This window comes from Hemibagrus wyckioides, linkage group LG20, assembly GCF_019097595.1.
Source record: "Hemibagrus wyckioides isolate EC202008001 linkage group LG20, SWU_Hwy_1.0, whole genome shotgun sequence".
In the NCBI taxonomy this organism is placed as follows: domain Eukaryota; kingdom Metazoa; phylum Chordata; class Actinopteri; order Siluriformes; family Bagridae; genus Hemibagrus; species Hemibagrus wyckioides.
Genome location: NC_080729.1, coordinates 19,086,214 through 19,113,933, shown reverse-complemented (window position 1 = coordinate 19,113,933; position 27,720 = coordinate 19,086,214). Strand labels below are relative to the sequence as shown.

At 39.8% G+C, this 27,720-nt stretch overlaps 5 protein-coding genes across 9 annotated transcripts; 3 read left to right on the top strand and 2 right to left on the bottom strand.

The window, feature by feature from the left end:
* The first annotated feature begins 765 nt into the window (after nucleotides 1-765).
* saga (S-antigen; retina and pineal gland (arrestin) a) lies at nucleotides 766-8,289 on the top strand. Its single transcript, XM_058417972.1, has 16 exons — nucleotides 766-1,030; nucleotides 1,769-1,835; nucleotides 1,970-2,030; nucleotides 2,127-2,171; nucleotides 2,305-2,504; nucleotides 4,027-4,086; nucleotides 4,202-4,269; nucleotides 4,665-4,800; nucleotides 5,096-5,180; nucleotides 5,295-5,367; nucleotides 5,467-5,604; nucleotides 5,694-5,771; nucleotides 6,286-6,300; nucleotides 6,938-6,990; nucleotides 7,730-7,739; nucleotides 7,839-8,289. Exons 2-16 carry the CDS (start codon nucleotides 1,788-1,790, stop codon nucleotides 7,939-7,941), a joined length of 1,173 nt encoding a protein of 390 aa, XP_058273955.1. The 5' UTR covers nucleotides 766-1,030; nucleotides 1,769-1,787; the 3' UTR covers nucleotides 7,942-8,289.
* A 191-nt stretch (nucleotides 8,290-8,480) lies between these two features.
* LOC131370806 (otolin-1-like) lies at nucleotides 8,481-13,038 on the bottom strand. The gene is made up of 6 exons (XM_058418316.1): nucleotides 12,981-13,038; nucleotides 12,768-12,835; nucleotides 11,373-11,880; nucleotides 11,022-11,102; nucleotides 10,796-10,876; nucleotides 8,481-10,712 (listed from the first exon to the last, which is right to left on the bottom strand). Exons 1-6 carry the CDS (start codon nucleotides 13,036-13,038, stop codon nucleotides 9,808-9,810), a joined length of 1,701 nt encoding a protein of 566 aa, XP_058274299.1. The 3' UTR covers nucleotides 8,481-9,807.
* Nucleotides 13,039-14,752: 1,714 nt separating this feature from the next.
* On the top strand, nucleotides 14,753-19,470 carry LOC131371223 (vitamin K-dependent protein C-like). 4 transcript variants are annotated; one of them, XM_058419078.1, is made up of 10 exons: nucleotides 14,753-14,851; nucleotides 15,005-15,060; nucleotides 15,224-15,298; nucleotides 15,915-16,083; nucleotides 16,160-16,184; nucleotides 16,257-16,367; nucleotides 16,899-17,039; nucleotides 17,142-17,263; nucleotides 17,603-17,720; nucleotides 18,337-19,470. In XM_058419078.1, the coding sequence occupies exons 2-10, from the start codon at nucleotides 15,053-15,055 to the stop codon at nucleotides 18,879-18,881; spliced, it is 1,314 nt and encodes a 437-aa protein (XP_058275061.1). In that variant the 5' UTR covers nucleotides 14,753-14,851; nucleotides 15,005-15,052; the 3' UTR covers nucleotides 18,882-19,470. The 4 variants fall into 4 exon arrangements, with proteins under 4 accessions (XP_058275061.1, XP_058275063.1, XP_058275062.1 ...); XM_058419080.1 differs by having other exon boundaries at nucleotides 14,754-14,851; nucleotides 15,926-16,083; nucleotides 18,337-19,467; XM_058419079.1 differs by lacking the exon at nucleotides 14,753-14,851 and having other exon boundaries at nucleotides 14,919-15,060.
* Nucleotides 19,471-19,618: 148 nt separating this feature from the next.
* Nucleotides 19,619-23,540, top strand: LOC131371224 (vitamin K-dependent protein C-like). 2 transcript variants are annotated; one of them, XM_058419083.1, is made up of 8 exons: nucleotides 19,619-19,677; nucleotides 20,086-20,160; nucleotides 20,897-21,054; nucleotides 21,149-21,173; nucleotides 21,702-21,842; nucleotides 21,945-22,066; nucleotides 22,454-22,571; nucleotides 22,990-23,540. In XM_058419083.1, exons 2-8 carry the CDS (start codon nucleotides 20,091-20,093, stop codon nucleotides 23,538-23,540), a joined length of 1,185 nt encoding a protein of 394 aa, XP_058275066.1. In that variant the 5' UTR covers nucleotides 19,619-19,677; nucleotides 20,086-20,090. The 2 variants fall into 2 exon arrangements, with proteins under 2 accessions (XP_058275066.1, XP_058275065.1); XM_058419082.1 differs by lacking the exon at nucleotides 19,619-19,677 and adding an exon at nucleotides 19,753-19,911.
* A 95-nt stretch (nucleotides 23,541-23,635) lies between these two features.
* On the bottom strand, nucleotides 23,636-27,355 carry dusp28 (dual specificity phosphatase 28). The gene is made up of 3 exons (XM_058419084.1): nucleotides 26,032-27,355; nucleotides 24,873-24,961; nucleotides 23,636-24,675 (listed from the first exon to the last, which is right to left on the bottom strand). Exons 1-3 carry the CDS (start codon nucleotides 26,374-26,376, stop codon nucleotides 24,627-24,629), a joined length of 483 nt encoding a protein of 160 aa, XP_058275067.1. The 5' UTR covers nucleotides 26,377-27,355; the 3' UTR covers nucleotides 23,636-24,626.
* Between the last annotated feature and the right edge of the window lie 365 nt (nucleotides 27,356-27,720).

Below are 27,720 nucleotides of genomic sequence, written 5' to 3'. Positions count from 1 at the left end.
TCTGTATAGTTTATTTATTTATGTGTCTGGGGAGCGTCCACTCTTCCTGCACTCCAGCTGTTGTTTTATTGTAAACTCATTAAAAATTGAGGGCAGGACGAGTCTTTAGTACTGGGTGTTTACTGGAGCTGTCTTTAATCACCGATCGCATGAACCTCATCGCCGAGTTCAAACTCACCTGAAGAGTAAATGTGGGGAATGAGAAATATTTAAGCATTTCTGTTGTATATTAAAGGTTTATTTCTTGTAAGGCTCATAATAAAAAAAATGGTTTTTAATAATAATAATAATAATATTAATAATATTTTAATAATAATTTAATAATATTTTAATAATAATCATAATAATGGATCCTCCATTATTAGACTAGTCCAGTAAATGACCGCGCTGCTGAATTCTGATTGGTCAGAGGAGAGAAGGTGTTGATTAATGCTCTAGAACAGCAGCTCTGAAGGTGGTACAGCTGCATGCCACAGGTTTACAGGTTCTAATACATTATCATTTCTTTAATAAAAACGTAGAGGAGCTTCTTAGACAAGCTCCATTTTTTAAAATGTTTACATTTTAGAGCGAAATGAGCGGCATCGACTTGTTGATAGGACAAGTGAGAACTTCAAGTGTAACTCTAAATGGATAAAAAATACGACGCGTTGTCCTTTAATAAACAAAAGAATGTTCATTTGCTTTGGTATAAGAGGAATAAAGCACTCTGTCATCTCCAATGCACCATTTTGTGTGTGTCAGGACAGGTGTCCAGGTGTGTGACTCTCTTCTGCTCATCACACCACGACGAGCGGTCAGTAATCTCACCCAGTGCTGACCAAAGGGGAACCGACCCAATCCGCTCAGCCCAGGCGCAGCAGCTACAGGAAGTGTACCGCTGGGTGTGGCCACGTGTGTGTGTGTGTGTGATGGGAGGGTTAACCTGATTAGCAATAACTCAGGATACAAATAGCAGCCTTATACTCCGTATCAACACTCCGTGTCCCTTTCTCTGCCTCACACCTCAGCAGGATCAGCCGGACCTCAGGTACGAACATCATGACACACTGAACTGTAACGGAATATTAGAAAACGCAGACAGATGTGGAGCTGCTGGATTACGGAAAATATCATCCAGATTCATATTAATACGATTTTGGGTGTGTTTCTAGTAAAAAGTGTAACGATAAAAATAATCTTTTATTCTAAATTATTGGAATTATATTTTGTAGAAAAGGACGTCCAGTAAACATAAAATCGATATTTTTCTTGAACTAGCTTTGTTTTATTTTTGAAGAGACAGCTGTAAAAAAAAAAATTTCTTATTGTTATTAATTAGTTATTACATTATACTGTAAGTCTAAAGTCTAATGAATGGAATATTTAAGGTTGAAATTATTGAAGGCTAAGATTAAGATTAATATTGAAGGTTATTTATTTATTTATTTATTTATTACGTTTATTCCAAATCTAATGCTCATTAATGTAAGAAAACAATAAACAATATATTTTTTATCTACATTTTTTTGCTTTTTCTGTTTTAATAATTTCCCATATAAATATAATACATGTTTGTGATGGCTTATTATGGCTTAGATTTAAATCCTTTTTTTAAAAAATTCATGTAAAATATGATGATACATGAACACATAGTATGGCTTTGGTTTAAATAGTTTTAATAATTGAGGAAAGAATTTGGAATAAAGGCTCTTTTGTTACAGGTTGTGATACAATTACGCATTTTTCATAAAAGCTGATGTTGTTAACTCCTTAAACTCCTTGTCAGACTTCACTGATTGGACACAATGAGTCCGAAGAGCGTCATGTTCAAGAAAGCGTGCAAAGACAAATCGGTGAGTGAGTCTGCGAGTGGACAGCGGTGTAGAATTAATGTTTAGGTCCATTGTAGGCTTGCGAAAGATGTATTAAGAAATATTATAATAATACTATTAATGTGTGTGTGTGTGTGTGTGTGTGTGTCACCCAGGTGGCTGTGTATATGGGGAGACGAGATTTTGTTGATAATGTTGATTCAGTGGATCCAGTAGGTGAGAACTCCCTCTTCCTGTCTTTCGTTTACTGACTGATTGATTGATGGATCAAATCTTTCACCCTGAAGCGTAACACACCTCTCTTTCTACCAGATGGAGTCGTTCTAATAGACCCTGAGCTTCTGAAAGGCAAAAAAGGTCAATCTCACCTCATGACATTTAAACATATCCACTGCTTCTGTCATTTTAAATCAGGTGAAAATGAGCAAGACTTTACTTAATCTCTCGCGATTGTTCATAACCACGGATCTCTCTCTCTCTCTCTCTCTAGCATACGTCACCCTGTCCTGTACTTTCCGTTACGGACGAGACGACATGGATGTGATGGGAATAGCGTTCCGGAGAGACATTTACCTCTCCACCCGGCAGATCTACCCCCCTCTGCAGGACAAGGAGCAGTGTACTCTTACCAGGGTGCAGGAGAAACTGCTTCGCAAACTGGGCATCAACGCATACCCCTTTTTCTTTGAGGTGAGTACAGACAAAAATGTATTTATACTCTGTAATAATGCATAAATAAAGTAATCAGTGATAGTGTAATGTCATGTTCTGCTGTACATAATACTATAGTATTAGCTATAACACTATGGCATATTACACCACTATAGTATTCTTGAGTATGGTACACTATAGTAACACTATATTATACTCTATACTATAGCGTACTGCAGTATACACTCTATTACAATTATAGCTACAGTGTATGGTCATATAAGGACCGCTATAGCATTCTGTAGTATAGGCCTGTATACTATAGTGTACACTAATGTACCATACTACATAACACTTATAAGTATAACGTATGAGAGTATGGTACACTATAGTATTCTGAAGTATTACATAGTATAATGTATTGTAGTATAGTGCACTGTTGTATTCTGCAGTAGAGTACACTATACTTTCTATACTATGGTGTGTTATCCTACAGTATATCACAATAAAGTTACAGTATATAATACTCATAAGTGTAGTGTATAACTGTAGGCTACCGGAGTATAGTATATACTCCACTATACTGTACTGCTACATTATGGGCTACCAGTATAGCATTCTTGAGTGTGGTACACTATAGAAACACTATATTATACTCTACACTATAGTGCACTGCAGAATACTAGACTAATATACTCTGTTACAGTGTATACCTGAATAAGGACTACTATAGTATTCTACTATACTAGTATACTATACTATACTGTCTATACTATACTACACTTTCATGTATTAGAGTATATTACACTATAGTATTCTTGAGTATGGTACACTATAGTAATACTATATTACACTCTACACTATAGTGTACTGCAGTATACTAGACGAATATACTCTGTTACACAGTGTATAGTCATATAAGGACCACTTTATGGTCTTATAAGGACCACATTAGTATTCTGTAGTATGGTACACTATAGTGGTCTGATGATAGTACATACTAGTAATACTATATTATACACTATACTGTAGCGTACTGCAGTATAATACCTGTATAACTATAGTGTATTGTAGTATGGTGCACTGTAGTATTCGCTAGTACGGAAGACTATACCTTCTATACTATATTATATTATCCTATAGTATATCACGATAAAGTAACAGTATATAAAAATCATAATTGTAGTGTATAACTATAGGCTACTAGAGTATAGTATATTACGCCAATCAGGCATAACATTATGACCGATGCCAAGTGAAGTGAGTAAGACTGATGATCTCCTCATCATGGTACCTGTTAGTGGGTGGGATATATTAGGCAGCAAGTCAACATTTTGTCCTCAAAGTTGATGTGTTAGAAGCAGGAAAAATGGGAAGGCATAAGGATTGGAGCAAGTTTGACAAAGGGCCAAATTGTGATGGCGGATAGATCACTGAATCAGAGCATCTCCAAAACTACAGGGCAGTATAGAACACATGGAAACCAACAGATTTTTTTCTTTTGTTTTCTTTCCGAATGAACTCCAAACCCTATTCTCTCATACGTATTTCTCTGTATCAGTTCCCTGATAACTTGCCTTGCTCCGTGGGACTGCAGCCGGCTCCTACCGACGTGGGCAAGGTGAGACCATCTGACGTTCAGCTTCTTATAACTTGAAGAGGAAGTTCATTTTTTGATACAGAAATCGTGAGTGTCGTGTATACTGCTGTGACCTGTGCTTGATCATTTTTCACAGCACTGTGCTGTAGAGTTCGAGGTGAAGGTCTTCAGTGCTGAGAACCTGGACGCTAAAGTCCGCAAGAGGTCAGCTTGGGATATAATATTAGCTGTAATATTTCCTTTTCAATGGAATGTTTTTAGCCATTTATCTATTTTCTACAGTGTAAAAAAAACGTGTGTGTGCATGCCAAAGAATCACGGGTTTTGCTGCAATGCTAACTTCGCTAATTAATCGATCAATGCTATGCGGTCCAGATTAACTATATAAGTCTTTTCTTAATAGCGCCATTGCACCTTTACATCACACATATAAATGACCTAATTGCTGAATGTTTGCTAGCTAAACTATTAGCCATTATCTCGCATGAACTTCACAGCTGGAGCTCTCAGTAGTCTAATTACAGCATTCTCGTTGATCTGAGATCTACCGAAGACTGTTCTTGCTCTTAGATGAAGACCGGTTGTGTTTCGATCTGCAGGAGTACAGTGCGTCTTATGATCCGCAAGGTCCAGTACGCTCCGGAGAAACCCGGTCCCGCACCTTCGGTCTCTGTCACCCGTGACTTCCTCATGTCTGACAAACCTCTACACGTGGAGGCGAGCCTGCAGAAGCAAGTGGGTTAGCTAACATTTTATCCATATATAGTTATATTTAATATTGAAAAACATTCATGTACAGCATGAAGTCAAGGTATAGGAAGTAAAAACAGCACAGAGAATGATAAGGATATTGAACTGGGCCTTACTGGTCACTGTGTTCCTTTTAATTTCAATTTGACTGCTTTTAAACAACTCTTCTGGGTAATCTGTGCAAAACCTGGCAACCCAAGCTAGACATTAAGGTGTATGGTAATGTCAATAGTCAGCGGTTGAATGAGTCCAGTGTTAAAACTGACCACTTTTCTTGCAGACGTACTATCACGGAGAGCCGATCAAGGTACGAGTGAACATCAACAATGAGTCCAACAAGAACGTGAAGAACATTATTCTTTCTGGTGAGAGGAAAGCCGAACACAGTCATTTTAAACATTAGTACTGATTACTGCGATTAAAGGAAAGTCTTGGATCTTAAAATTTATTGGTCCCGCCTCTGGTTGTGTGATTTGCAGCGGATCAAATTGCCAACGTTGTTCTGTACTCCAACGACAGCTACATGAAGTCAGTGGCCATAGAGGATTCTGGGTATGTGTCAGACAAACAAATCGATCAAAGGTGTTTTTAGCTTTTAATAAAATAAAATAAAGAAGAAGATTCTTATATATAAAACATGTCTTGGTCCAGAGACACCTTGGGTCCAGGTGGCAAAATGGAGAAGGTGTACACACTGCTCCCCCTGCTGGCCAACAACAAGGAAAGACGTGGAATTGCGCTGGATGGAAAACTCAAGCATGAAGACACCAACCTGGCCTCGACTAGCATGTGAGCGTTGTTGTTGTTTATGCTAACAAATTAAAGATATTGTCTGTAAAACATTTCTGGGCTTATGGACCGTCTGCTTTATGGCACAGAATTAAAGAAGGAGTCTTGAAGGAGGTCTTGGGGATTCTGGTGTCCTACAGAATCACAGTAAAGCTCATCATGGGAGGGTCAGTATGCTTCTATACTATTCTACCGGTTGTAAATAGACTTGCCTGGTCATTAATCCACACCCTACATTGATGAGGGAGGGGAAAACTCTAGTACACTGTAGTAATTTGCAACATTATTTGGAAAATAAAAAATATAAAATGTGTAGCTGCATAAGTATTCACCCCCTCTTTGCTGTGAAACCTTAGCGCTGGTGCAACCAGTTGCCATTAGAAGTCATATAATTAGTTAAATAAAGCATGGTGGCGGTAGCACACTATTCAGAATTGCCTTAGCCTTTTGTTCCAGGAACAAGTGTATTTATATTGAGATCATGTGACACTTTGATTGCACACAGTTAACTCCATTTAGATAAATGGATTTATATTTATATTTAGATAGATATTTAACAGAGTTGCTATAGTCACTATGTTTTGGATGTTTTTTCCATCCTTTTTAATTTTGCAAAAACACCGAATGTACTTCTATAATACAGCATCATTGAAGTAATGTTGTTTCGTCTTTTTTTTATAGGCTGATGGGATCCAGGTGAGTACTGAAGCTGTAGTTTTGGGGTTTCGTTCAGGAATGAACTACTTTTTGGCATATACACCATCAGCCATAACATTATGAACAGTGAGAGGTGAAGTGAATAACTCTGATGATCTCCTCATCATGGCACCTGTTAGTGGGTGGGATATATTAGGAGGCAAGTGAACATTTTGTCCTCAAAGCTGATGTGTTAGAAGCAGGAAAAATGGACAAGCGTAAGGATTTGAGCTTTGAGTTTGACGAAGGGCCAAATTGTGATGGCGGATAGACCACTGGATCAGAACAGTTCCAGAACTGCGGCTCTTGTCAGTATCTATCAAAAGTTGTCCAAGGAAGGAACAGTGGTGAACCAAGAACAGGGTCATGGGCGGTCAAGGCTCACTGATGCACGTGGGGAGCGAAGGCTGGCCCGTGTGATCCAATCCAACAGACGAGCTACTGTTGCTCAGATTGCTGAGGAAGTTAATGCTGGTTCTGATAGAAAGGTGTCAGAATATACAGTGCAGGACGGGTCAGGACTGACAGCAAAAGGGACCGACACAATATTAGGCAGGTGGTCATAATGTTATGCCTGGTCGGTGTATGTTCTATATTAAGAAAGTGAGACATTGCTTTGTTTTTTTTTGATCGTCAGTGAGATCGGGCTGGAGCTGCCATTCCAACTGATGCACCCGAAGCCTGAATCAGGTATCCTGTACACTTATGATTGAACATTCTGTAACAGGACATATGTTTGTTATTCCTTACTCTCCTGAGCTAGTTTCCTGAAAGCTACTTATTTTCATTCACGGTTAAAAATTGCTTCTTTGCTGTAAAACAGTGACCATATTTAGCTGAAATGAACCAATTAAGCGAGGTTATGAGCACTGATGTGGTGAAGTTTTTTTGTAGGATGTGTAAGGAGGTTTTATTTAAGGTTTATCTTCAGAGTCAGAGCTTGATTGAGTGATTCCATTTCCATTAAATTCCATTACAGGAAAGTCTTTAGGACAGGGTTTAGTATTTTCCGGTAATTTCTTGATGCGTATTCTAAGTTCAGGACTTCAGGACAGGGTTTAGTATTTTCCTGTAGTGTCTTAGAGCGCATTTTTGTCGAAAGAACTTCAAGAGAGAGACAAAATAAGAGATCCTGGTGATCGGAGGACTATTTATAGCTGCTGTAATGTAAGAGATAACACAAAGTTTGTGCACATAGATTAACTTATAACTCATTGCTCTTTAAATGATAAACTGCTCTGGTTTAAGAAAGCTATACCACTAGACAACTTTGAGGTTGTATCATTAACTCCACTGTTGATATTTTTCACATTGTTAATGTTTTTAAGCGTTCTTACCCTGCTGTGTACGTTCATGAGTGTCAGTATAACTCTGTGTATTCAATTCAACGTGCTGAACTCTTTCTGCGTTTCACTGTTGCTTCCTGAAGCGAGAGAAAGGTCAGTGTTTATCCTTTCCATAACAGCTCGTTGTGACTCATTTCGCTTGCTTCGTTGTACACAGTGACTATAATCTGCTCCTCTGTGTCTCGTGCACAGTGAGATGGATGACGACATGGTGTTCGAAGATTTCAAGCGCTCATTTATGAAGGGCATGACGGAGGATGACGAGGAAGGGAATATTTCTGCTGGGGAGCCTTGAGAAACCTCTGAGGAACCGATCGCTACCTGGATGTTAGGTTACAGCCAGGAGGGAGGAACAAGATAGAGAGTGCTCCATGATGAACATCTGAATTACACTGAGATGATGAGCTGCATACTTCCTGTAGCACACTAGAAAAACACTGGCTCTCGGTCTTCATCTTTTGCCAGTTATTCAATGATAGTTTTCCATATTGAAGTCGGTACAGAGTCTATGGCCAGGGATTTTAGACCTTTTAGCTAACTTTCTTAGTATCTGCAATAAAGCTGATATAATAGATCGATAGATCATGTAGAATTTCTCTCGTTGTACAGCGAAAAAAAATATATATCTATTTTGTCATTTTAAACCAGTTATTTATTAAAGTATCCTATAATAAAGATGACAGATCTCAGGATTTTGTTTTGTTTGTAGTGAGAATTTTTATTATCTTTATATGATAATCAAATAATTATTTGATGATCACATCTTTGTGCATTTGATCATATTTCAGGAATAATCGTCACGTTTTTCGATATACATTTAAAGTTCACACAATAAAAATCAACAGAACAGTAACATAACTAAGATTCCATCATGATTATGTTACTTGTAGATAGCATTAAGGAGTGTTATAGTCATGGTCATCATTTAAATGATCGTATTTAGTTCATAACTCATACTGGTTATGTATTTAACCTGATTTTGGTTTCTATAAGAGCTTTACCAAGTCTTATATCCCACTAGGAGCAATATATATATTGTTTGATATGGATGTGATGTTTGGTTGCAGGTTAGAAAGTCCAACCCTCCAAAATCTTATTTGATTACTAGACAATTAAGACACCAATTCCATTGCCATCCCATTCCCATTTAAGACACCAATTCCAATTAACGATCTTATCAATATAGAAGATTGCAAAAATATCCAACCTTAGCACAACTTCTGTTTTCTTTGAAGGTATACCATACGTATTTACATAATTACATTAAAAGAACTAGATAAGGACATCACTGTTCCCTGAAATATGAATGAAGCGAAACCAAAAGAAAGTGACTCATATTTTCAAAGGAAATTATGTAATCTCGTAATAAGTTCTCCTCCAGGTTCTTGAGACAACCGTGCAGATCACTTCATTTAAGAAAGTCTTTCAGAAGGTGAATGGGATCCATGTGGAAACATCTATCTACAAACTGGCCAAGCACAAGGTGAGGTGGTCAAACTGGTAGACCATCTTTGCACGAAAATATCACAAGAGTGAGGCAATTAGAAAATCTCAGACATTTATTGATTGAGTGATTGATTGATTCAAATAATAATGAAACCAGCTGGCAAAGATGGTCTACCAGTTTGACCAGCTCAGACTGTGATTTGGTAGCTGGTAGCTGGTCAGACCATGTTTTTTCCAGCTTAAATGGTAGATCACTAGAAATACAGTCAGGTTAGACAAGATTAGGATAAAGTGTCAGACAGCATAAGAGGGTCACACATACATACAAAACCAAACTGGCTTCAATTTCCAGTACATACAATCTCTGGTCCATTGTGCAATTGTTCATGCTAATGCTGTAGAATCAGTTTGGAATGATCATCATATCCACTGAACATGCCATAACTTATTTGAGGCCTAAGAAATATCTGAGCAGTAGGGCTAATTGCAAAGTAAAGACCCAGATATCTCTGGTTATATAGGTGAATATAGTGTCAAAACCCCAAACCCAAAAAGCATCAAAACCTCTGAGAACTGACCTTTCAAAATCGACTGCTATACCTGAAGTTTTGACCTTATGTAGGAAAAGTAGTCAAAGCACATGAAAAGTATAAATATAGATCCTACAGAGCTTTGTTGTCTTGTGTAAAATTTGGAATTTGAACAACAATTACGTTTATTGGTCAGCTGGTGCTTCCAGTGTACCCCAGCTGTATGTGCCACTGATAGGCTCAGGTATCTCTCGGGAAAAGGGTACATCACAGCTGTCTGGGTAAAGCAGGAAGCCAGCGAAGGTGCTACTGGCCTCATTGCTCGTGCACATACCGTTACTGTTTAAATCTTTTACCTGGATCCACACTTCGTCACCCATATTCAGATGCAGAAGCACCTCCTGAGAGACCATTCCAAGGTTTACTGCCCCAATGCTTTTTACGACTGGGGCAAAGTTATGGAAGAGACCCACTTTGAGCACTTTGTTCAAGACACATAAATTGTAGCTGAAGCTGTATGTGCCATTGACAGGAGCCTTGTAGACACCAGTAACTGGGTTGTAGTGATGCTCTAGATTGTAAATGATTAAGCTGAAGGGCACAGGAATGTCAGGACTTGGGTAAGTGACAGCCAATCTTGCTGAAAACCCTGACTGGATGGCAGGAGAGCAGGGGCCAGGAATACCTGTCACTCCCAATTCTCCTTTTTCACCTTTAGGACCACTTACCCCTTCAAGCCCCTGAGAACCAACATTCCCTTTTTCACCCTTTGGACCAGGAGGCCCAGCAATTCCTTCTGCACCTTTGGCCCCATCCGTGCAATTACACACACCTTGTTTGCCTTGATCTCCTTTCAGCCCATTAAGGCCTGGAACACCAGGCTTACCAATTTCGCCCTGATCTCCCTTCTCGCCTTTTGGCCCAGCTTCTCCTGAGCTTCCTGGGATTCCTCTAGGCCCAACTACTCCTGGTAATCCAACTTCACCGGGAGGTCCACTTACAGAACCACATGTTGGAGAGCAATCCCCATGTGGTCCAGGAGGTCCTGGGTTCCCTTGCCTCCCTTCCATACCCATGTCTCCTTTGTCACCTAAAGAACAAGGAACCATGAAAATGTCTGCAGGGGTTAATAAAGTGGTGTAATAATGTGTCTGCTAATGAAGGCATACTAACCCTTGAATCCACGCTCTCCAATCCTTCCCGTTGGACCTGGTGGACCATCGTTCCCTTTCATACCTTCATCACCTTTCTGGCCTTTAAAAATTGAATTTAGCTGTGATTCAGTCTGAACCTTTAAATTTATTGAGTTTGCAACAAATTGCTCACATCTATGACCAGCATAGTATGACTGAGCACACCTATGTTCATCCAAAAGAGCAGTAGGACATCTTGTATTTACCTTTAAATCCTGTTGGACCTATGAAACCTTGAGGACCTTGGGGACCAGGTAGACCTCTAGGTCCTGGACTCCCAGGTTGACCTGGTGAAAGTTATTAAAAGCATAGGGCACCAGATAAGTAGAGTTATAAGTAATACAAAGGACATGCAGATCTGTAAATGACTGGAGAATCATAGCATATGTTTTCTTGATTTCAGTCCTCATAACCCATCATTCAGGAAATCCTTTAATCCCAGCACACTCATCGTATTGTGCTGGGAGTAATGGCACTTCAAAACAGTTTAGAGCAGTGGATTCCTAGGACTGCAACTGAGAAACCCTGCAAGAGGAATAAGTAAACTCTGTAATTACCGGGTAGGCCTCTGTCTCCTTTATCGCCCTTTTGGGACTGCCAAGATCCTTTGCACAAAGTGCAGGTACAGAACCAAGGTACTTGATCTGCGGTTGGGGGCACCGGCGCTTCCAAGATCATATCGCAATATGTCAAGTCTGGTACACTAAGTCTGATGGAAGCATGTGCCCGACTATTTTGTGGCAAGGGATAACCATCCGGTGGCAAAGGATAACCCTTTGGTAGCATAGGGTAGTTGTCTGCTGGAGCAGGCATGGCAGTAGGTACCTCATACGGCATTTGGAAGCCAGTGCGTATCTGTGGAGGGCCACCATCCATGTTGTAGACATGTTGTGGCATGTCATTGTGAGGCAATGGAGGATAATCCCCAGAACCCCAGAATTCAGGGGGAATGGGCCGGTCAAGTGAGCCAGGAGAAGGAGGTGTAAAATTCTTTGTTTCATTATTTATGAACATTCCTTTTGACAGGGCTGAGGATGCCAGCAACCCTAGAAATACTTTTATCATCTGGAAGAAAACAAAGACAAGTAAATGCTGTAGTAAAGGGCTGCACTGAAAGAATCACAAGAAAAATAAAATGGCGAAATGAAACAAAAAGAAAGAATAATTGTTTGGTGGAGCAAATATTTCCACCATGGCTTTCCGATCAAATCTGATCAAGCAGCGTTCACGTCGGATTTCCACCTCGCTATTTCATTTCTCAGGGTTTATTTCTGAATACACCCCAGCGCTGTTGAATTCTTGATTCTGATTCTATCAGAACAGCTATAAGACAAATTGCCTTCTAAAACATTATCATTTCTATGATAACAACTAAAAACTATGGTGTACGGTGGCTGCCTCACATAATCTAAACAATCTAAATCATTTCTTTTTTAAAAATGTAAACGCCATAATTGATGACGTTAATTCAGGGTTCATAGAAGGCTCTATAGCTATAAGTATAGCTTTGTAAAACAGAAAAAAAACCTGTTGATAACAGGATGGCAGCAACGGATAAAAAGTACAACGTGACGATCGTTAATAACCAAAACGCTGCAATCATTGACTAGTTGCTTTGGTATAAAAGCAATTTGTTTGAAATGTATAAATTGTTGTTGACTTTTCCATAACAGCATTTCCATCATGTTTTTAGTGGTTGGATATTTTAGACAAAACGTAGTGATAACATTAAATAGCTAGATCTTTGTTGTTATTGTTTTGCAACAGTGCGCAATAAGCTACAGTATTACAGTAAATACAGAGCATAATAATAAATATGTACATTAAATACTCCTTGGTCACGTTATACAGATGAATTTATTTGCATATCTTTGATAATTTTATGATTTAATTTTTTTTTTTAAACTGTCAATGTGAGTGATGTATAGTGAGAAGATAACCGATATACTTACGATTGGCGAGACGTTCAGAGCCGTCATCCGGATGAATTGCTCACGCAGTAAACCGTGTAACCAGCACTCTGATCAATTTATAAGCCTTGCCTAAAACACTTACTCTCAGTATGACATTTCCCCTGCGGGCCTGTAAACGGAGCAGATACGATACGCCGTTGTGCCGAACACTGAATAAATGGGGCTTTTTTTCTCTTTAAACCTTGCTGGCACTCGACAACATGTTCTGCACAATGGTAAGGAAAATAAGGATTGGTTGTTCCCGGACCATCCCTTCTCCATACTCAGGTTTCCGAGCCTGGGCTGATGTAATGATAAGACACCATAAACCATAAAGTGATCCATTTGGGACGAGTGCTGATGTGGATTCAATTGTTGATGACCCAATTCATTTACACAGTGCATAAGTGTATTTATTTCAATCGTGTACAGCAGTGAGTCGTGTGCTATTGGACAAATACATGGACAGATCTCAAGTGTCCCAGATAGACAAATGCAGAGGAATCTTTTGGGAAGAGTTCTAGCCTCTGAGCGAGGCCTTGAGAGGTCACTCTCAGGCCTAGCAGAGCCTCCGGGGGCTGACCACACCTCACTCTTCCTCCGCTCGGCCGTGGAACCCGAGACCTCTCTATTCTTGCCTGGTAATAATGAATGAAATATATGGGACACACTAATCTTTGAAATAAAGCTTTCTGACAAAGAGTATAATAAAAGATAAATGTCTAGCGATGATATTTGTCCTCATTTCCACACCTCGAGGCCTGCGATGGCATTTTTCTGCACACGACTATGAAAAGCCTTTCTTCAGGTACCTAATGTAAAGGAAACCACTACATGTGTAGACATTTTATACAAATTGTGACCTTAGGCGAGTTTCTGTCTGGGTGAAGAGGTGGGTATAAATCAAGATTTCAACTTTAAAAACTCTTTATTCAGTTCAAAACAAACATGAGTGAGGAATAAAACACAACGGGTTGCGCTGTCATTGGAAAATAATCAACGTGGTGGTAGTGTGATGCGGCTGGATGTAATCACACAACCCTGAAATTCTTCTTCTTTTTTTTTCCTCTTATACTACATACTAACTTATACTAAGTTTTACAGTTATTACATTTATTTATTAAAGAAGAATCACGCATTATAATTTTTATCCATTTAGTGTTACATGTAATGTTCTGGAACAGCCAGAGACAAGTTGTTTCCAGTTATCAACTACACTATTGCTAGGATAAAGAAATGTTCCCTCATCAGACTCTCTCTTCTCTCTCTTTTGACGTTTACAAAACTCAACCCCCAAACTGCCAGTTCTATCAGCTCCTAAATCTGGAACCAGCTAATCACTGGTTAATCTCTCCTGTTCACTGTCCCCAGGTTCTGGATGCCGATGGTGTCAGACTCAGTGTATCAGCGAAGGATCTTTTCCTGAGGCAGGTGTTGAATGTGAATTATTTCATTGATGTATCATAGCATTTGCATGCTGCTGTTACCCAAATCAAGCAAACGTACATCTAAAAACATTCATTTCAAACCATACATGGTTATAACAAAGCTTAGATGCTTTATATGGAGTGTCTGCTGCTCAGTTCTTTGAGTTGTTACTACAGAAATGATAATATATTAAACTGAGTGGAGTTGTCAGCCAATCAGACGACTGTGACTACTTTAGATATTTTGTTCTGGTAGCATTTTAAGCTTTTAAGGTGAAATCTCTTCCATTTAGCCGTTCACTAGGCTAACGATGAGTCTCATGCATGTTGATATTCAAAATAGATTCTGTTTATTAGCTACATTTTTTAAATCACAAATTTAGCCTGAGCAGGTCACACTCGGTCATTTTTTCCGAACAGATGATACCAAAAGCCAGAAGTAGAAAATAATCCCAAACACACATTTTATATACACTTTATAATCACTGAGTTGATTTGATCTGTTACACTTTTTTTAAGCTCCAGCGGTTTAGGATTTCTGAACTCGAGCCGTCCAGAGGTTAGAGGGCAGGAGCCGACTCTCGGTAAGGACATTGGTCAGTCATTAACACAATTTAAACACAACCTCCACCATCCCAGCTCTTTATTATTCAGCACGTAAGTAAAATGGCTGATTGTTTATTTGGATTTACGCTCAGACCTTTCTTGATAGTTTGTTTCTGTGTATCTTGCTGCCTGAAATCTGACCATGGAGTTTCAGGGACAGGATTAAAATATGATGTCACTTCTGACTCATTTTTGTTCACCTAGATCTTCTCTGAGGAGGACACTCTGGTGGACTGTTCGGTGGTCAGATCTATGATCTGGTAATATTTTTTTACTTTTTAAACATTATTAAACTCAGACAGAAAGGTAAAAAACCCGCAGTCTTTCTCTTACATGGAGTATGTTCTTGATTAATTGATGCTATAAGAATATTATTAATATAATAAATAATAATGAGGATTCGGATCCCCGTTACGTCCGCAGCGACCATGGCGAGGACGCTTTTCCTCTGCTTTGTGATGATCTTCCTTTGGGCTTCACCCGCTGGCTGTATGTCAGGTACAACCTGAAATTCATTATCTCTTTTTATTTAGTTAGTTTTTAATCCAGTTATTTCACAATACTTACAAAACCTAAGTGAGTTGCGAGCAGCTCAGGAATTGCTATGTAGCTCTGCTGTACATGTGTGTACAAAAGTATTGACACCCTTGGGGAATATAAGCAATATAAAGCTTGTAAAGAGAGAGAGAGAGAGAGAGAGAGAGAGAAATAAACCCTCCCAACCAATCAGGTTGCATGTTTTGGGGGGAAAATAGATGGAGGACAAAAAAATTTAAGGAGTTTTCTCACATGCTAAATGGAAAGATATAATATTCCAGAATGTGTAATATAGCTAAAATAAAATGATGTATAAAATTAGCATTTTGTCTATTTGTACAATAAGTGACGCTCCACTTTAACCCCAAAAAAAGGTACGAGATTCTTTTAACTAACAGCTTCCTCATTCCCAAAGTTGAAGATCAATACTGACAAAAATAATTAGCCTATAATTAAAATAAGAAGCTAAGCTAGTTAGTTAGCAAATAATAGCTAGGTGATGTAAGAGCTGCTTTTTTCTGCCATAGTATGGAAAATATTCCACATCACGGATTTCTTCATATCTTCTGATTGTAAGAAACGAATCAGTTTTTCACAGCCCTCCGAAAGCCCACATGCTCCTGCGCTCCAAACGAGCCAACAGCTTTCTGGAAGAAATCAAGCCTGCATCTTTGGAGCGAGAGTGTATAGAGGAGCGCTGTGACTTCGAGGAAGCTAGAGAGATCTACCAGACCAGAGAGGCCACGGTTAGTCAACTTCACAGTTCTTTATCTTATCCTGTCCTCCATTGTCCTGATCATCTCCGTTCTTCTGCTCTTACAGTTAAAGTTCTGGACGATATATACAGGTGAGTATCGGTTTTAATCAATTCATTAGAATCCCTGCGCTATTCTATCTGTTGTTGTTTATCACCTGTCAGACGGGAACCAGTGCATCCCGAATGCCTGCGAGAACGGGGTTTGTGTGGATCAGTTCCAGAAGTACATTTGCTCCTGTAACCTCGGTTTTGAAGGAAAACGCTGTCACATAGGTGAGTCTGAAGTAAATCCTGTTCATCTTAAAATATTCGTCATGTGTTTAGCCAAAATGGTACTAGTTTGCGTGTTCGATCCATGTTTTTGTTCACATTTCCCTGAAAAGTTAGTGATTGTGTGTGTTTCTGATGTCACAAAAGGATTTTAGAATTATTAGCATTATTGCTAGCGCAGTGACAGTGGAAAAAAATAAACATGCAAGTGCTTCATTTCTTGTTTAGAAATTTTCCAGGGTACATAATGACAAAATAATAAACAAAAACATCATAGTTAGCAATCTACGGTGGTATTAGCATGAAAGCAGATGAACAGACGAGAAAGTGAGAGAGCTGGACAAGCTAATGTACTAAAGCGCCGCTGCATCGCTGTCCTTAACTAGAGATGAAAAATGGACTGCATCCATTAGCAGATTTTAGAGCTTTAGAATTCCACTGAGGATCCCATATTAATTGTAAAGACTAACATGAAGGTAGTTCAGGGTGGATTTTTCCTTTACGACTGTATTCTGAGTCTGATCTGACCTTCAGTTAGCTCACACACCAACTGCTCGCTGGAAAACGGAGGCTGTGACCACAACTGCCACGAGATGAAAGACAAAACCGGACGCTACTGCAGCTGTATTGACGGATACACGCTCCATGAAGACTCCAAACAGTGCCTTCCAAAAAGTGAGGACCCACAGATGTTCTTGCTGGAGATGAATTTAACGTTCCAGGTCTCCATATTGTTCATATTTTTCACGTGGTCATGTGATCGTCTCTGATTTCCAGATGAGCAATCATGCGGTCAGATTCTGATCGCTAAATCGTCCTACAGTTCGAAGCCTTTTGTGGGTCTACAACCTTGGATCATGGGTGGTGAAGTTGGAAAAAGAGGAGAGAGTCCTTGGCAGGTATAAGAATAAACAAGGATGGAAGAAGATTGGAAGAACAAATTAGTTTTTTTTTGTTTATAGAGGTTTTATAACGATCATTAAATTAGCTCAGTTGATTTGCTAACCAAGTAAAGTCACACTTGGTCCAAAAAATGATGACAACAGATTTGTGGGTCTTTTGAGGGCGGGGGCTTATAATCTTAGCTTTCCTTCCAAACCCTTGTTCTGTCACCACTTGTTTCTGGAGTTGACCGATTCATGTTTAAACGAATATTGATATAGAAATTCTGATTCAGGTAAAAAATTGCATCAAAGCTCTCTGACATGGTGTTGTTTATAGCTGTGTTTCCTCCTCAGGCTCTAATCTTGAACGCCAATGGACATTTTCACTGCGGCGGCGTCTTGCTTGATGAAGTCTGGGTTCTTACGGCGGCTCACTGTCTCGAGGGATACACCCTCTTCGCTGTCCGACTGGGTTTGTTTTTTATGCTTGATTTGTTTTTGGTTACTTTTGAAGATCGTTGCCATTGACCAGCCATGATGCTGAATGGGTTTTTCAATTCGTTATGAATGTGTTACAAGTAAGTTTGAGCTCTAAGACCCTTGAACACAAAAGTGTTGCTGTAGTCCATTCTGAATCAGGTAGGTGTTTGGTAGATTAGTTAAAGCCCAATCCTGTGATCAACAACCCAGAGCCTTGACCCAGAACTACCACTGCTCATTGGTGGTACGTGCTGGGCCATGAATTCCGATCCCCCAAGCAACAACTCGGGCTTAAGTCCTGAACCTCTAATCAACAACTCAAAGCCTTGACCACTTGAGCTACCACTGCTCATTGGAGGTAGATTAAGAGATTAGTGGTAGCACGAGCAAGCAGAGAGGGAGGTGTGTAGAATGAGCAGGTAATGAGTGATTGTCTGCACTTGGGTCTGGTTTACAGATGCAAAACCTGTTTGTTTCCGGCCAAATAGTGGTCTACATCGCAATCTCTGAGACTACGGTTTACTATAAAACATAGTGGCTAGGACATGATATAGGACATAGTGATGATCTGATCCATGTGTTTATTTTTTTATTAAAATCTCCTTTAGGTGACTACAGACGTTTAGAGTTCGAAGGATCCGAGGTCACTCTTCGTGTGGTGAAAATCGTCCCCCATCCAAAATACAACAGAGCGACAATGGACAACGACATCGCTCTGCTGCGCTTGAAGATGCCCATAACGTTCGGCACGTACATCGTCCCCGCGTGTCTGCCGAGTCAAGACCTGGCCGAGCGCGTGCTCCACCTTAACGGCACCATGACGGTGGTGACTGGCTGGGGCAAAGAAAAAGATGCGCCGTACAGCTCGGATCTCAAACACATCAAGGTGCCACTGATGGAGCAATCCGTGTGCGCGCAATACATGTTCAACAATCTGACGGAGAACGTTCTGTGCGCCGGCAGCATCGGGAGCACTGAGGATGCGTGCAAGGGTGACAGCGGCGGTCCCATGATGACGCTGTACCGCAACACCTGGTTCCTCATCGGCCTTGTATCCTGGGGAGAGGGCTGTGGCCGAACGGACAAACTGGGCATCTATACCAAAGTCTCTAATTATCTGGAATGGATCGATAGTGTGATGAAGGAGCGTTGACGGAATCCAATGGTTCCCAGATTTAGTTACGTCTTTAGTTACGTATAGACAGGAGAACCTTTTCGAAGACGCTAATTAGACTCTCAGACATTTCTATTAGGAATCATTAAGCCCTTTTTGGATGGGGGTTCAACTGGAGTAACTCCATGATTTTATTTCCGTCCAGATCGGTCATGTCTCCCTCGTCTTCTCAGAACATTAAACGCCAAATGACCTACAAAACCAACAATCTCCAAATTAACAAATATTCTCCATTAAAATACCTTCAAGTTTTTGTAAATAATTTTCTTTTAAATAATAAGTAATGAATAACCATGTGTAATCTGGTTTCCCATCATTAACTAGTGAAGAACAACACAGTAACACATCAGTTATTAGCAATGACGTTCACTTTATTGTTTAAAGTTATATGTGTTATTAAAAAAAAACATTCTTAAGTGATTCATACAAAACAAGGCTGAGAAATAAATTTAGAAATATATTCTAATTAATAAAAAAGATTAATAATTAAATAAGAATTGTTGTATTAGATAAAAACAAGAAACATTCACTTTTATCAATCTATAATAAAAAAAATTATAATTTTATTATTAATTTCTCTTTAGTGCTTTACTATATTTATAATAAAGTTTTAGCCCCATTATCATTTGGTAGCTTCCTCGAATCTGTGTAAATCTCTACATTTCTGCTGTCCAGAGGTTAGAGGGCAGGAGCAGACTCTGGGTACACACATTAGTCAGTCATTAACACAATTTAAACACAACCTCCACCATCCCTGCTCTTTATTATTCAGCATGTAAGTGAAACGGTTACTTCATTATTTATTGGGATTTATATTCAGAAGCCTGTTGATATTTCATCTCTGGGGGTCTGGGTGGTTAGATACAGATTTTTGGAAACTGATAATGGAATTTGAGGGACAAGGAGACGACTAAACGTGGTACAGTTCGAACCTACGATTTCTGACGCTTCTATCTAGATTTTCTGCAAGAAAAAAAACAGACTGGTTTTGGGTCAGATCTGCTAGCTAGTAAGACATGATTGCTTTTTTATCGAACATTTTAATGAAAATTATTTTATGCTCCCACTCTTTCTGTTATGTTTAATGTGTTCTCTGTATTTCTGTACTGTTGCTGTATAAATATTATTAATATAATAAATAATAACACGGATTCTGGTGTCGTTATGTCCAATACGTCCGCAGTGACCATGGCGAGGACGCATTTTATCTGCTTTTCGCTGATTTATCTCTGGGCTTCTTCTGCTGTATGTACGTCAGGTACGAGCTGAAATTTGCTACATACATATCCAAAATTACTGACACTTTTGGTCAAAAAACATAACATCATAACATAAGGTCAAATATTAGCTGCTGCTCCAAATATTCTGTGTTTATATATTTAACCCAGTAATAAGCGTATTCCTTTTTATTTGTTTTATTTATTTAATTGTTTATTTTTCTAGATCTGAGCAGAGATATGTGTCAGATCTAGAAATAAGTCAGAAATGTTTGCCCACCAGTGTTAACTTGTTTTATGTCCAAACATTGAGAAAAACAAACAAAAGGGCCTGATTTGTGTTGGACGTTTTTGTTAAGTTGGGGATTTTGATGAAATCTGGCAACTCTGCTAAAAAGGTCATTCTAGGCCTACTTTCAACGCTGTATGAAAGTAATAAAATAAAATGAAATAAAATTAAATGTAATAAAATTAAATTAAAATCAAAAATAATAATAAAATAAATCTACTTTAATTTGAAAAATAAAATAAAAAATAAAATTAAATTAAAAATAATAAAAAAATAATGTGCTTGTGCAACTGAATACAATGCACACAATGTGATTTTTTTAGTATTATTAATAAATAAATAAATAAATAAATAAATAATTTCTGTATTTCCTATTTGTATCTGTATCTCTATTCAAATAATATTTTCATACTGTGTCTCATATATTCCATGTTATAAAATCAGACCCTTCGTATAAAAAGCTGTTGACTTTTCACTCTATGACCCAGTTTTTTACAGCAGTTCTCAGGCTCACATGCTCCTGCGCTCCAGAAGAGCCAATTCCATTCTGGAGGAACTCAAGGCTCCGTCGTTGGAGCGAGAGTGTATGGAGGAGCGGTGTGACTTCGAAGAGGCAAAGGAGATCTACAAGACCAAGGAGGCTACGGTTAGTCAGTTCTTCCTCATCTGACCATTCTTCTAATGATCTGCGCCCTTTCATAGTGTAACACTGGATTGTGTTTGCTCTTCGTCTCTTACAGTTATGGTTCTGGACCATTTATGAAGGTGAGTGTTGGGGTTGTTTAAGGTAAACTGTGACATCATCTAAACCTAAAGCTTTTTCTGTATTTTATGTGTATGTCATGTGTCAGATGGGAACCGGTGTGTCCCTGCAAGCAAGAAATCTGAAGAGTCTGAAAGAAAGAACTATTTAAAATCAATATATTGTAGTAAAACTCCACCCTGAATCATATGGGTTAGATTTAGATTCAAATATTTGATAGGTTTAGTGATTTCAGTGCTAATGTGTTTAGTTGGTGCTGTCAGGCCAGGTTCGTCAGCATTTTCAAACATATCAGTGAGAAATCCAGCGTAGAAGTTGCAGAGGTGTTGGTGCAGACATCCCAGAATGCAATGCGGCTAAACAGTGCAGTAACACCTAGTTAAGATGTCTGCGAGAGAGCTGAACAAGTCAAAACACTAAAGCGCCGCTGCATCTCTCTCTTTAAGTAGAAGGTAGAGAGGGCTGAATATTGATATGCAAGTCATTCAGGGTGGATTTTTTTCCCTTTACGACTGTATTCTGACCTTCAGACAGCAAAAATAAGAACTGCACAGTGGACAACGGGGGCTGCGATCACAACTGCCACCTGAGGAAAGACAAAACCGGACGCTACTGCAGCTGTATTAACGGATACTCGCTCCATGACGATTTCAAACAGTGCCTTCCAAAAAGTGAGGACATGCAGGTTTTCTTGCTGGGGATGAAGTTAACGTTCCAGCTCTCCACATTGTTCATGTTTTCCACGTGGTCATGTGTCCGTCTTTGATTTCCAGATCAGCAGTCTTGTGGACAGATTCTGATCGCTAAGTCGTCCTACAAAACAAAGCCCACTGAAGGTCTGCAACCTTGGCTGGTCGGTGGTGAGATTGGAAAAAGGGGAGAGAGTCCATGGCAGGTATATATCGATGCTTCATCATGATCATTTGGTTATAACAAAATTAAATGGATCTATTAAGAATGCAACACTAGTCTAGTAACAAATCTGGGCGTCACCCAGAGTAGGCCAGAAAACTGGTATGAAGTCCATACCAGTAACCCATTCTGGTCCGGTTTGGGGGCGAAGCTCATAACTGCAGGTTTGCTTTCACATAGAAGAATTTCTTCCAAAACACTGATTTTGCAATCCTTACCTCATCCTCATCCTCCTATCCTTCACCTCACCAAGGAAATACTTCATTCATGCCTATGCTCATTTCTGAGGATGAGTGTTTTTGTTCTTACACTTTTCTGGGATGACCGAGTGGTCATTTACCAACATTTTCTATTTGTGTTTCATGCTCAGGCTCTTATCTTGAATTCCAGAGGAAAATTTCACTGCGGCGGCGTCCTGATCGACGAACTCTGGGTTCTCACTGCTGCTCACTGTCTCGAGGGATTCAACCGCTTCGCCGTCAGACTGGGTTTGCTTCAGGATTTTATTTTAATATGGATGATTTCTTGATAATGACCTTTCCATTTACGAAAGGGTTCTAATTAGAACCTATAAGGAGCCCTTGTTTTCCAAAACTATTGCTGTTGTCCAGGTAGCCGTTTCAGTGGCTGGCATTTTAGCAGATTAACAGCAGGGACATGGGTCATGTGCTGGCTATGAGTTATATATTACTAGCCATAGTGGCATGTCATTTCGTATTAACCTCGCTGGTTCTTTTTTATTTTTTTTCACCAAGGATTGACTTTGGTAGTCTATAAAACGCTAACATGAAGCCAGGTAGCCTTGGTCAGAGCTACAGTTTCGTTGAAAATTTATGAGACGTCCAAATGGTGCATGAAAACGCTTTCATGCTAGCTGCATTCTAACTGAAAGATTATTGCCTTTAGGTGACTACAGACGTTTTGAGTTCGAAGGATCCGAGGTCACCCTCCGTGTGGTGAAAACCGTCCCCCATCCAAAATACAATAACGTGAAGGCGGATAACGACATCGCTCTGCTGAAATTGGAGTCTCCTGTAACGTTCGGCATTTACATCGTCCCCGCGTGTCTGCCGAGTCAAGACCTGGCCGAGCGCGTGCTCCACCTCAACGGCACCATGGCGGTGGTGACAGGCTGGGGCACGGATAAAGAAGGGACGGCACCGTACAGCTCGGATCTCAAACATATCAACGTGCCGCTGATTGAGCAATCCGAGTGCGCGAACCACATGGTCAACAACCTGACGACGAACGTTCTGTGTGCCGGCAGCATTGGGAGCATCAAGGACGCGTGCAGCGGCGACAGCGGCGGCCCCATGATGACGCTCTACCGCAACACCTGGTTTCTCATTGGCCTCGTATCCTGGGGAGAGGGCTGTGGCCATGTGGACAAACTGGGCATCTATACGAAAGTCTCTAATTATCTGGAGTGGATCAATAGCGTGAAGAAGGAGCCGTGATCGAATCTGCATATCGTTTAAAACAACATTAATAGAAGACCAGTGTCATTCCTTATTTGCAGTTAATTAGAAAAGCCTTTCCAAAGTATTATGCATTGTATAGATTACCGAGGAAATATAATCTATGGCTAATTAGAGACAAATTGTTTAAACCTATTAAACTAGGCTGTGGTGCTTTCTGAAGTAATCATGACTACACCCTAATCCTCATGAAGCCTCTATTCTTTACACCGAGAGAGCTCCGAGTGAGACTGAACTGGCTCCTCTCCTCTTCATGAAGGGTTAAAATCAACAGCACCATGAAATCTTTGTATTATTGATAAGATAATAAGATCCTAATCTGACCTGCACTTAGAGCCTGGTCCAAGCCAAGCTAGAATGTAGAGACACACAATGATGCAGAAATATATCAACAATGCTGGAATCAACTATAAGACAAAGAGATTTTCTTTTAATTAGATCGAGAATTTTTTTCCATTAAATTTCTACTCGTTTCTGGTATATGATTTCTGGAGATGAGAAAAGCTTCGGTCATTGTAGTATCTCTGATTCGACTTTCATGCAGCTGTTTAAAATAAAAGTATAAAGATTATGATTCATATCCATCACTGACTACAACAATATCCAATCCTACTGGTGCTTCAACCGTGCATTAATAAAAATCTAATCATTAATTCACACACATCCCAGTTTAGTGTTGTTTGCTCAGCAGTTATAAGGTCCCCCGGTTGCATATTAAACTAACAATCTTCATCATCATCATCTAATATTAATTTTAAGCCTTGTGGCAGAGGTGCAATCTGTCACGTCTTTCCATATGAAATTACAGACATCAACAACCATTAGTTGTAAATGGTGATATCTGTGTGCATTTAAACTGTATACGTGAAGACATAATTAACTACACATCGTTTAAGAGATATTAGATTTATTTTGCGGTGTATGACTGCGGCGAAACAGTCGCTGTAATGAAAGCCGGCTGAACCGCAGGCCTTCGCGCTCTGGTTGTGCTCTGGAAAGCAAACGAATCTCACACGAATCTAAAGATGAATCCATTTTCCACAGGAGACGCAATCTGTAGTCTTTTTATTGATTTGCAAAGCGGATAGCTTTAATGTAATTTTTTTTTGAAAACCTGAGAATAAAAGTCATAAATGATGTCACTGTCAGGACAGCAACCTATAAAAATATGAAGGCACCAATACATGGTTTTAGGCACACTTAATCTCTACGCTATGCATCAATTTCTAATAAAATACGATAAGCGGGGGCCTAGACTTGGAGCATGTTATGTTTTAAGATGGAGAGATGTTCAGACTGCTGCTTGCTGACCTCCTGATCTTCAGCTCCTGCTCGTATCTCTCCAGCTGAGCCCAAAAGCCTGGGTTTGGTTCCACCACTAAACGAGCACTTTTCACCATCTGATGAAACAAATGGAGGAGAAATTAAAAATAAATGAATGGGAAGTTCAGTTGAATAAAAAATAATAATTAAAAAAAAACAGATCACGTCGACTAAAAGAGGCACTAGTTGAGGCACTGCTTACAGCCTAAAGAAAAGACCAAATAACTCAAAATGAGAGTCGACTCTCACGGTTCATCTTAACGAGTCGTGAACCACTTAAGAATACTCGCACATGTAACCAGTTATTTCTTTATTTTATTCTTATTTTTGTAGCTACAAAAAACATCATCTTTATAATTTCGACGCTGTCCAGATTTTTCCAGTATCTCGAATGTGTCTCCATTAGTAACGGTGATGTGTCGGCTCTCACGGTTCATCTAAATGATACGAGTGGACACATCAGCGTTACCAATGGAGACAGGTTAAAGAAAATCTGAACAGAGCCGAAGTGACATAGAAGAAGGTAAAATGCACTGCGTACACCTACAAAAACAAGAATTAAAAGAAAGAAATATGCTCACATATGCGAGTCGTCTAACGAGGTTCACTTAAAAGAACCGATTCGTTCCTGAACGGCACGACACTAGTGGAAACGCATTCAAATCATTTGTTTTGGCATTTTTTTTAAGTAAGGTTTGTTTTATAACCAAAATGAAACAGACATTAAATTTAATTTAATTTAAAAATCTCATTCAAATTTATTTAAAAAAAATAATAATTGAAAAAGGAAAGCCAGCTGAAATATACGAGTCGACTCTCAACATTGAACTAAAAGAGCCAGATCAGAGAGTCAACTGAGAGTCAACTCTTTCGCGAACGATCACTAAAGGACGCAAACTAGACATATATAAGAATCTCATGAATATCACCCGTATATATTACTGAACTTAAATGTACTTCATATTCATTAAGAAAACAGAAAAAAGAAAGAAAGAAAGAAAGAAAGAAAGAAAGAAAGAAAGAAAGAAAGAAAGAGTCTAAAAGAGTCGACTCGTTCGAGCACGATTCGTCACTAGCAGAGACGCGCTCGAGCCACTCAGAAGGGAAAGTTTGAACATGTCCGAAACGATGCAGAAGATAAGTGTACCTCATGCGCCTCGGTTAAGGACAAGTTCTGGTGCTTCATGAGGTAGGCGATACATATCGTAGCCGAGCGACTGCGGCCATTTTTGCAGTAGATGACGGTGCGGCCGCCGCGCGCAGCTTCACTGAGAATGACATCAGCACAGCGGTCGAAGTGCGCGTGCAGGTCCTCGTTGGGGTCGTCGTAAACGGGCACGCGCAGAGTGCTGACCCGGCCTGGAGGACAGGGCTGCTGCTTGGACACGTTAATGCAGAGGGTCACTGCCTCCTTCTGGAGGAGCTCATCACTGCAGGCTGAGCGAGCATTGCTGATGAAGAGCGAGTCTGTAACCTTACACAACTGCAGCATTCAGCTCACTCTCTCCCTCTGTGTGTGTGTGTTAGAAATATCAAAACTGTCTAACCGTGCATGCTCACTTATCCAGTCTTACTCACAAGCATGTAGACTTGTAGTGCTGCGGAGTCTCTCAACACACACACACACCATTACACACTGCACTGCTAAATATATTACATGATGAGAGAGGCAAAGCAGGCTAGCCTATAGTGTCTTCATGGTCCTAGTGCCGATTCTTTACTGTTCATAAAGGCCTGTTTCATTCGGGTGAGCACATGTTAAGTAAAGGAATCAAACACTCCTCCACATGGTGCTAAGGGAAATTAATCAACGACAGGTCACCGACAGGTCATTCGTATCAACGTCCGTACGTCATACGTCACTGCACATGCGCAGAACTTTCCAGGAACATATTCCATCCGATTAAGTGTTTACATGTCCTCTCGATCGGACTACAAATGGTTTAAACCACCCGTTAGCATCCGATTGAAATTTTAATCGGATGTGGCAAATTCCATCCGACTGACGTGTTTACATGACCCTTTTTTAATCTGATTGTGCTTCTAGTCCTGTTACGATCGGATTACAAGTGTCCATGTAAACGCACCTTATGGAAGGCGGAAAGGGGCGGGGCCAAGACTAATACGCACAGACTGGCCAACGAGTCCAAAAGCACAGCAGCCAATGAAATCGCAGTATTTGAGACAATGTTTGCATATGCGATGAAGCATGTCATAACAGTACACTGCTATATACGTATGCAAACATCATACAGTATATTTGTTTATGAGTATGCATCAGTATAACGTGTGTGATGTCTTTCTCGTGTAGAAAAGCCAACAGCTTAAATCATGGCTCAGGTGGAGACTGTGAGCCAGACCTTCTCGCCCAACATCAGTGCCTGACCTCACAAATGTGCTTCTAGAGGAATGGTCAAAAATTCCCATAAACACACTCCTAAACCTTGTGGAAAGCCTTCCCAGAAGAGCTGAAGCTGTTATAGCTGTAAAGGGCGGGACAACTCCATATTACATTCATGTGCATGTAAAGGTAGACGTCCCAGTTTTGACCTTGCTCTCAGTCTCCACTCTAATTCATCCCAAAGGTGTTCTATCAGGTTGAGGTCAGGACTCAAGTCAAGTTCCTCCACACCAAACTCACTCATCCATGTCTTTATGGACCTTGCTTTGGTCACTGGTGTGCAGTCATGTTGGAACAGGAAGGGGTCATCCCCAAACTGTCCCCACAAAGCATGAAATTGTCCAAAATGTCTTGGTATGAAACTGAAGCATTAACAGTTCCTTTCACTGGAACTAAGGGGCCGAGCCCAACCCCTGAAAAACAACACTTGAATTC

Bases quoted from the DNA above. Each gene is read 5' to 3' on its own strand.
- LOC131371224 (XM_058419082.1), top strand. The intron at 21,174-21,701 runs GTGAGTGTTGGG...TCTGACCTTCAG, and splicing joins GTTCTGGACCATTTATGAAG to ACAGCAAAAATAAGAACTGC. The intron at 21,843-21,944 runs GTGAGGACATGC...TTTGATTTCCAG, and splicing joins CAAACAGTGCCTTCCAAAAA to ATCAGCAGTCTTGTGGACAG.
- dusp28 (XM_058419084.1), bottom strand. From the start codon at position 26,376: ATGCTGCAGTTGTGTAAGGTTACAGACTCGCTCTTCATCAGCAATGCT. The intron at 24,962-26,031 runs GTACACTTATCT...TTGTTTCATCAG, and splicing joins CCTTAACCGAGGCGCATGAG to ATGGTGAAAAGTGCTCGTTT. The intron at 24,676-24,872 runs GTCAGCAAGCAG...TTTTATTCTCAG, and splicing joins CAGGAGCTGAAGATCAGGAG to GTTTTCAAAAAAAAATTACA.
- LOC131371223 (XM_058419078.1), top strand. The intron at 17,264-17,602 runs GTATAAGAATAA...TTTCCTCCTCAG, and splicing joins GAGGAGAGAGTCCTTGGCAG to GCTCTAATCTTGAACGCCAA. The intron at 17,721-18,336 runs GTTTGTTTTTTA...AATCTCCTTTAG, and splicing joins CCTCTTCGCTGTCCGACTGG to GTGACTACAGACGTTTAGAG.
- saga (XM_058417972.1), top strand. From the start codon at position 1,788: ATGAGTCCGAAGAGCGTCATGTTCAAGAAAGCGTGCAAAGACAAATCG. The intron at 2,172-2,304 runs GTCAATCTCACC...CTCTCTCTCTAG, and splicing joins GCTTCTGAAAGGCAAAAAAG to CATACGTCACCCTGTCCTGT. The intron at 5,605-5,693 runs GTGAGCGTTGTT...TTTATGGCACAG, and splicing joins AACCTGGCCTCGACTAGCAT to AATTAAAGAAGGAGTCTTGA.
- LOC131370806 (XM_058418316.1), bottom strand. From the start codon at position 13,038: ATGGTCCGGGAACAACCAATCCTTATTTTCCTTACCATTGTGCAGAAC. The intron at 11,103-11,372 runs GTAATTACAGAG...AACTTTCACCAG, and splicing joins AGGAGACAGAGGCCTACCCG to GTCAACCTGGGAGTCCAGGA. The intron at 10,877-11,021 runs GTAAATACAAGA...CAATTTTTAAAG, and splicing joins AGGTCCAACAGGATTTAAAG to GCCAGAAAGGTGATGAAGGT.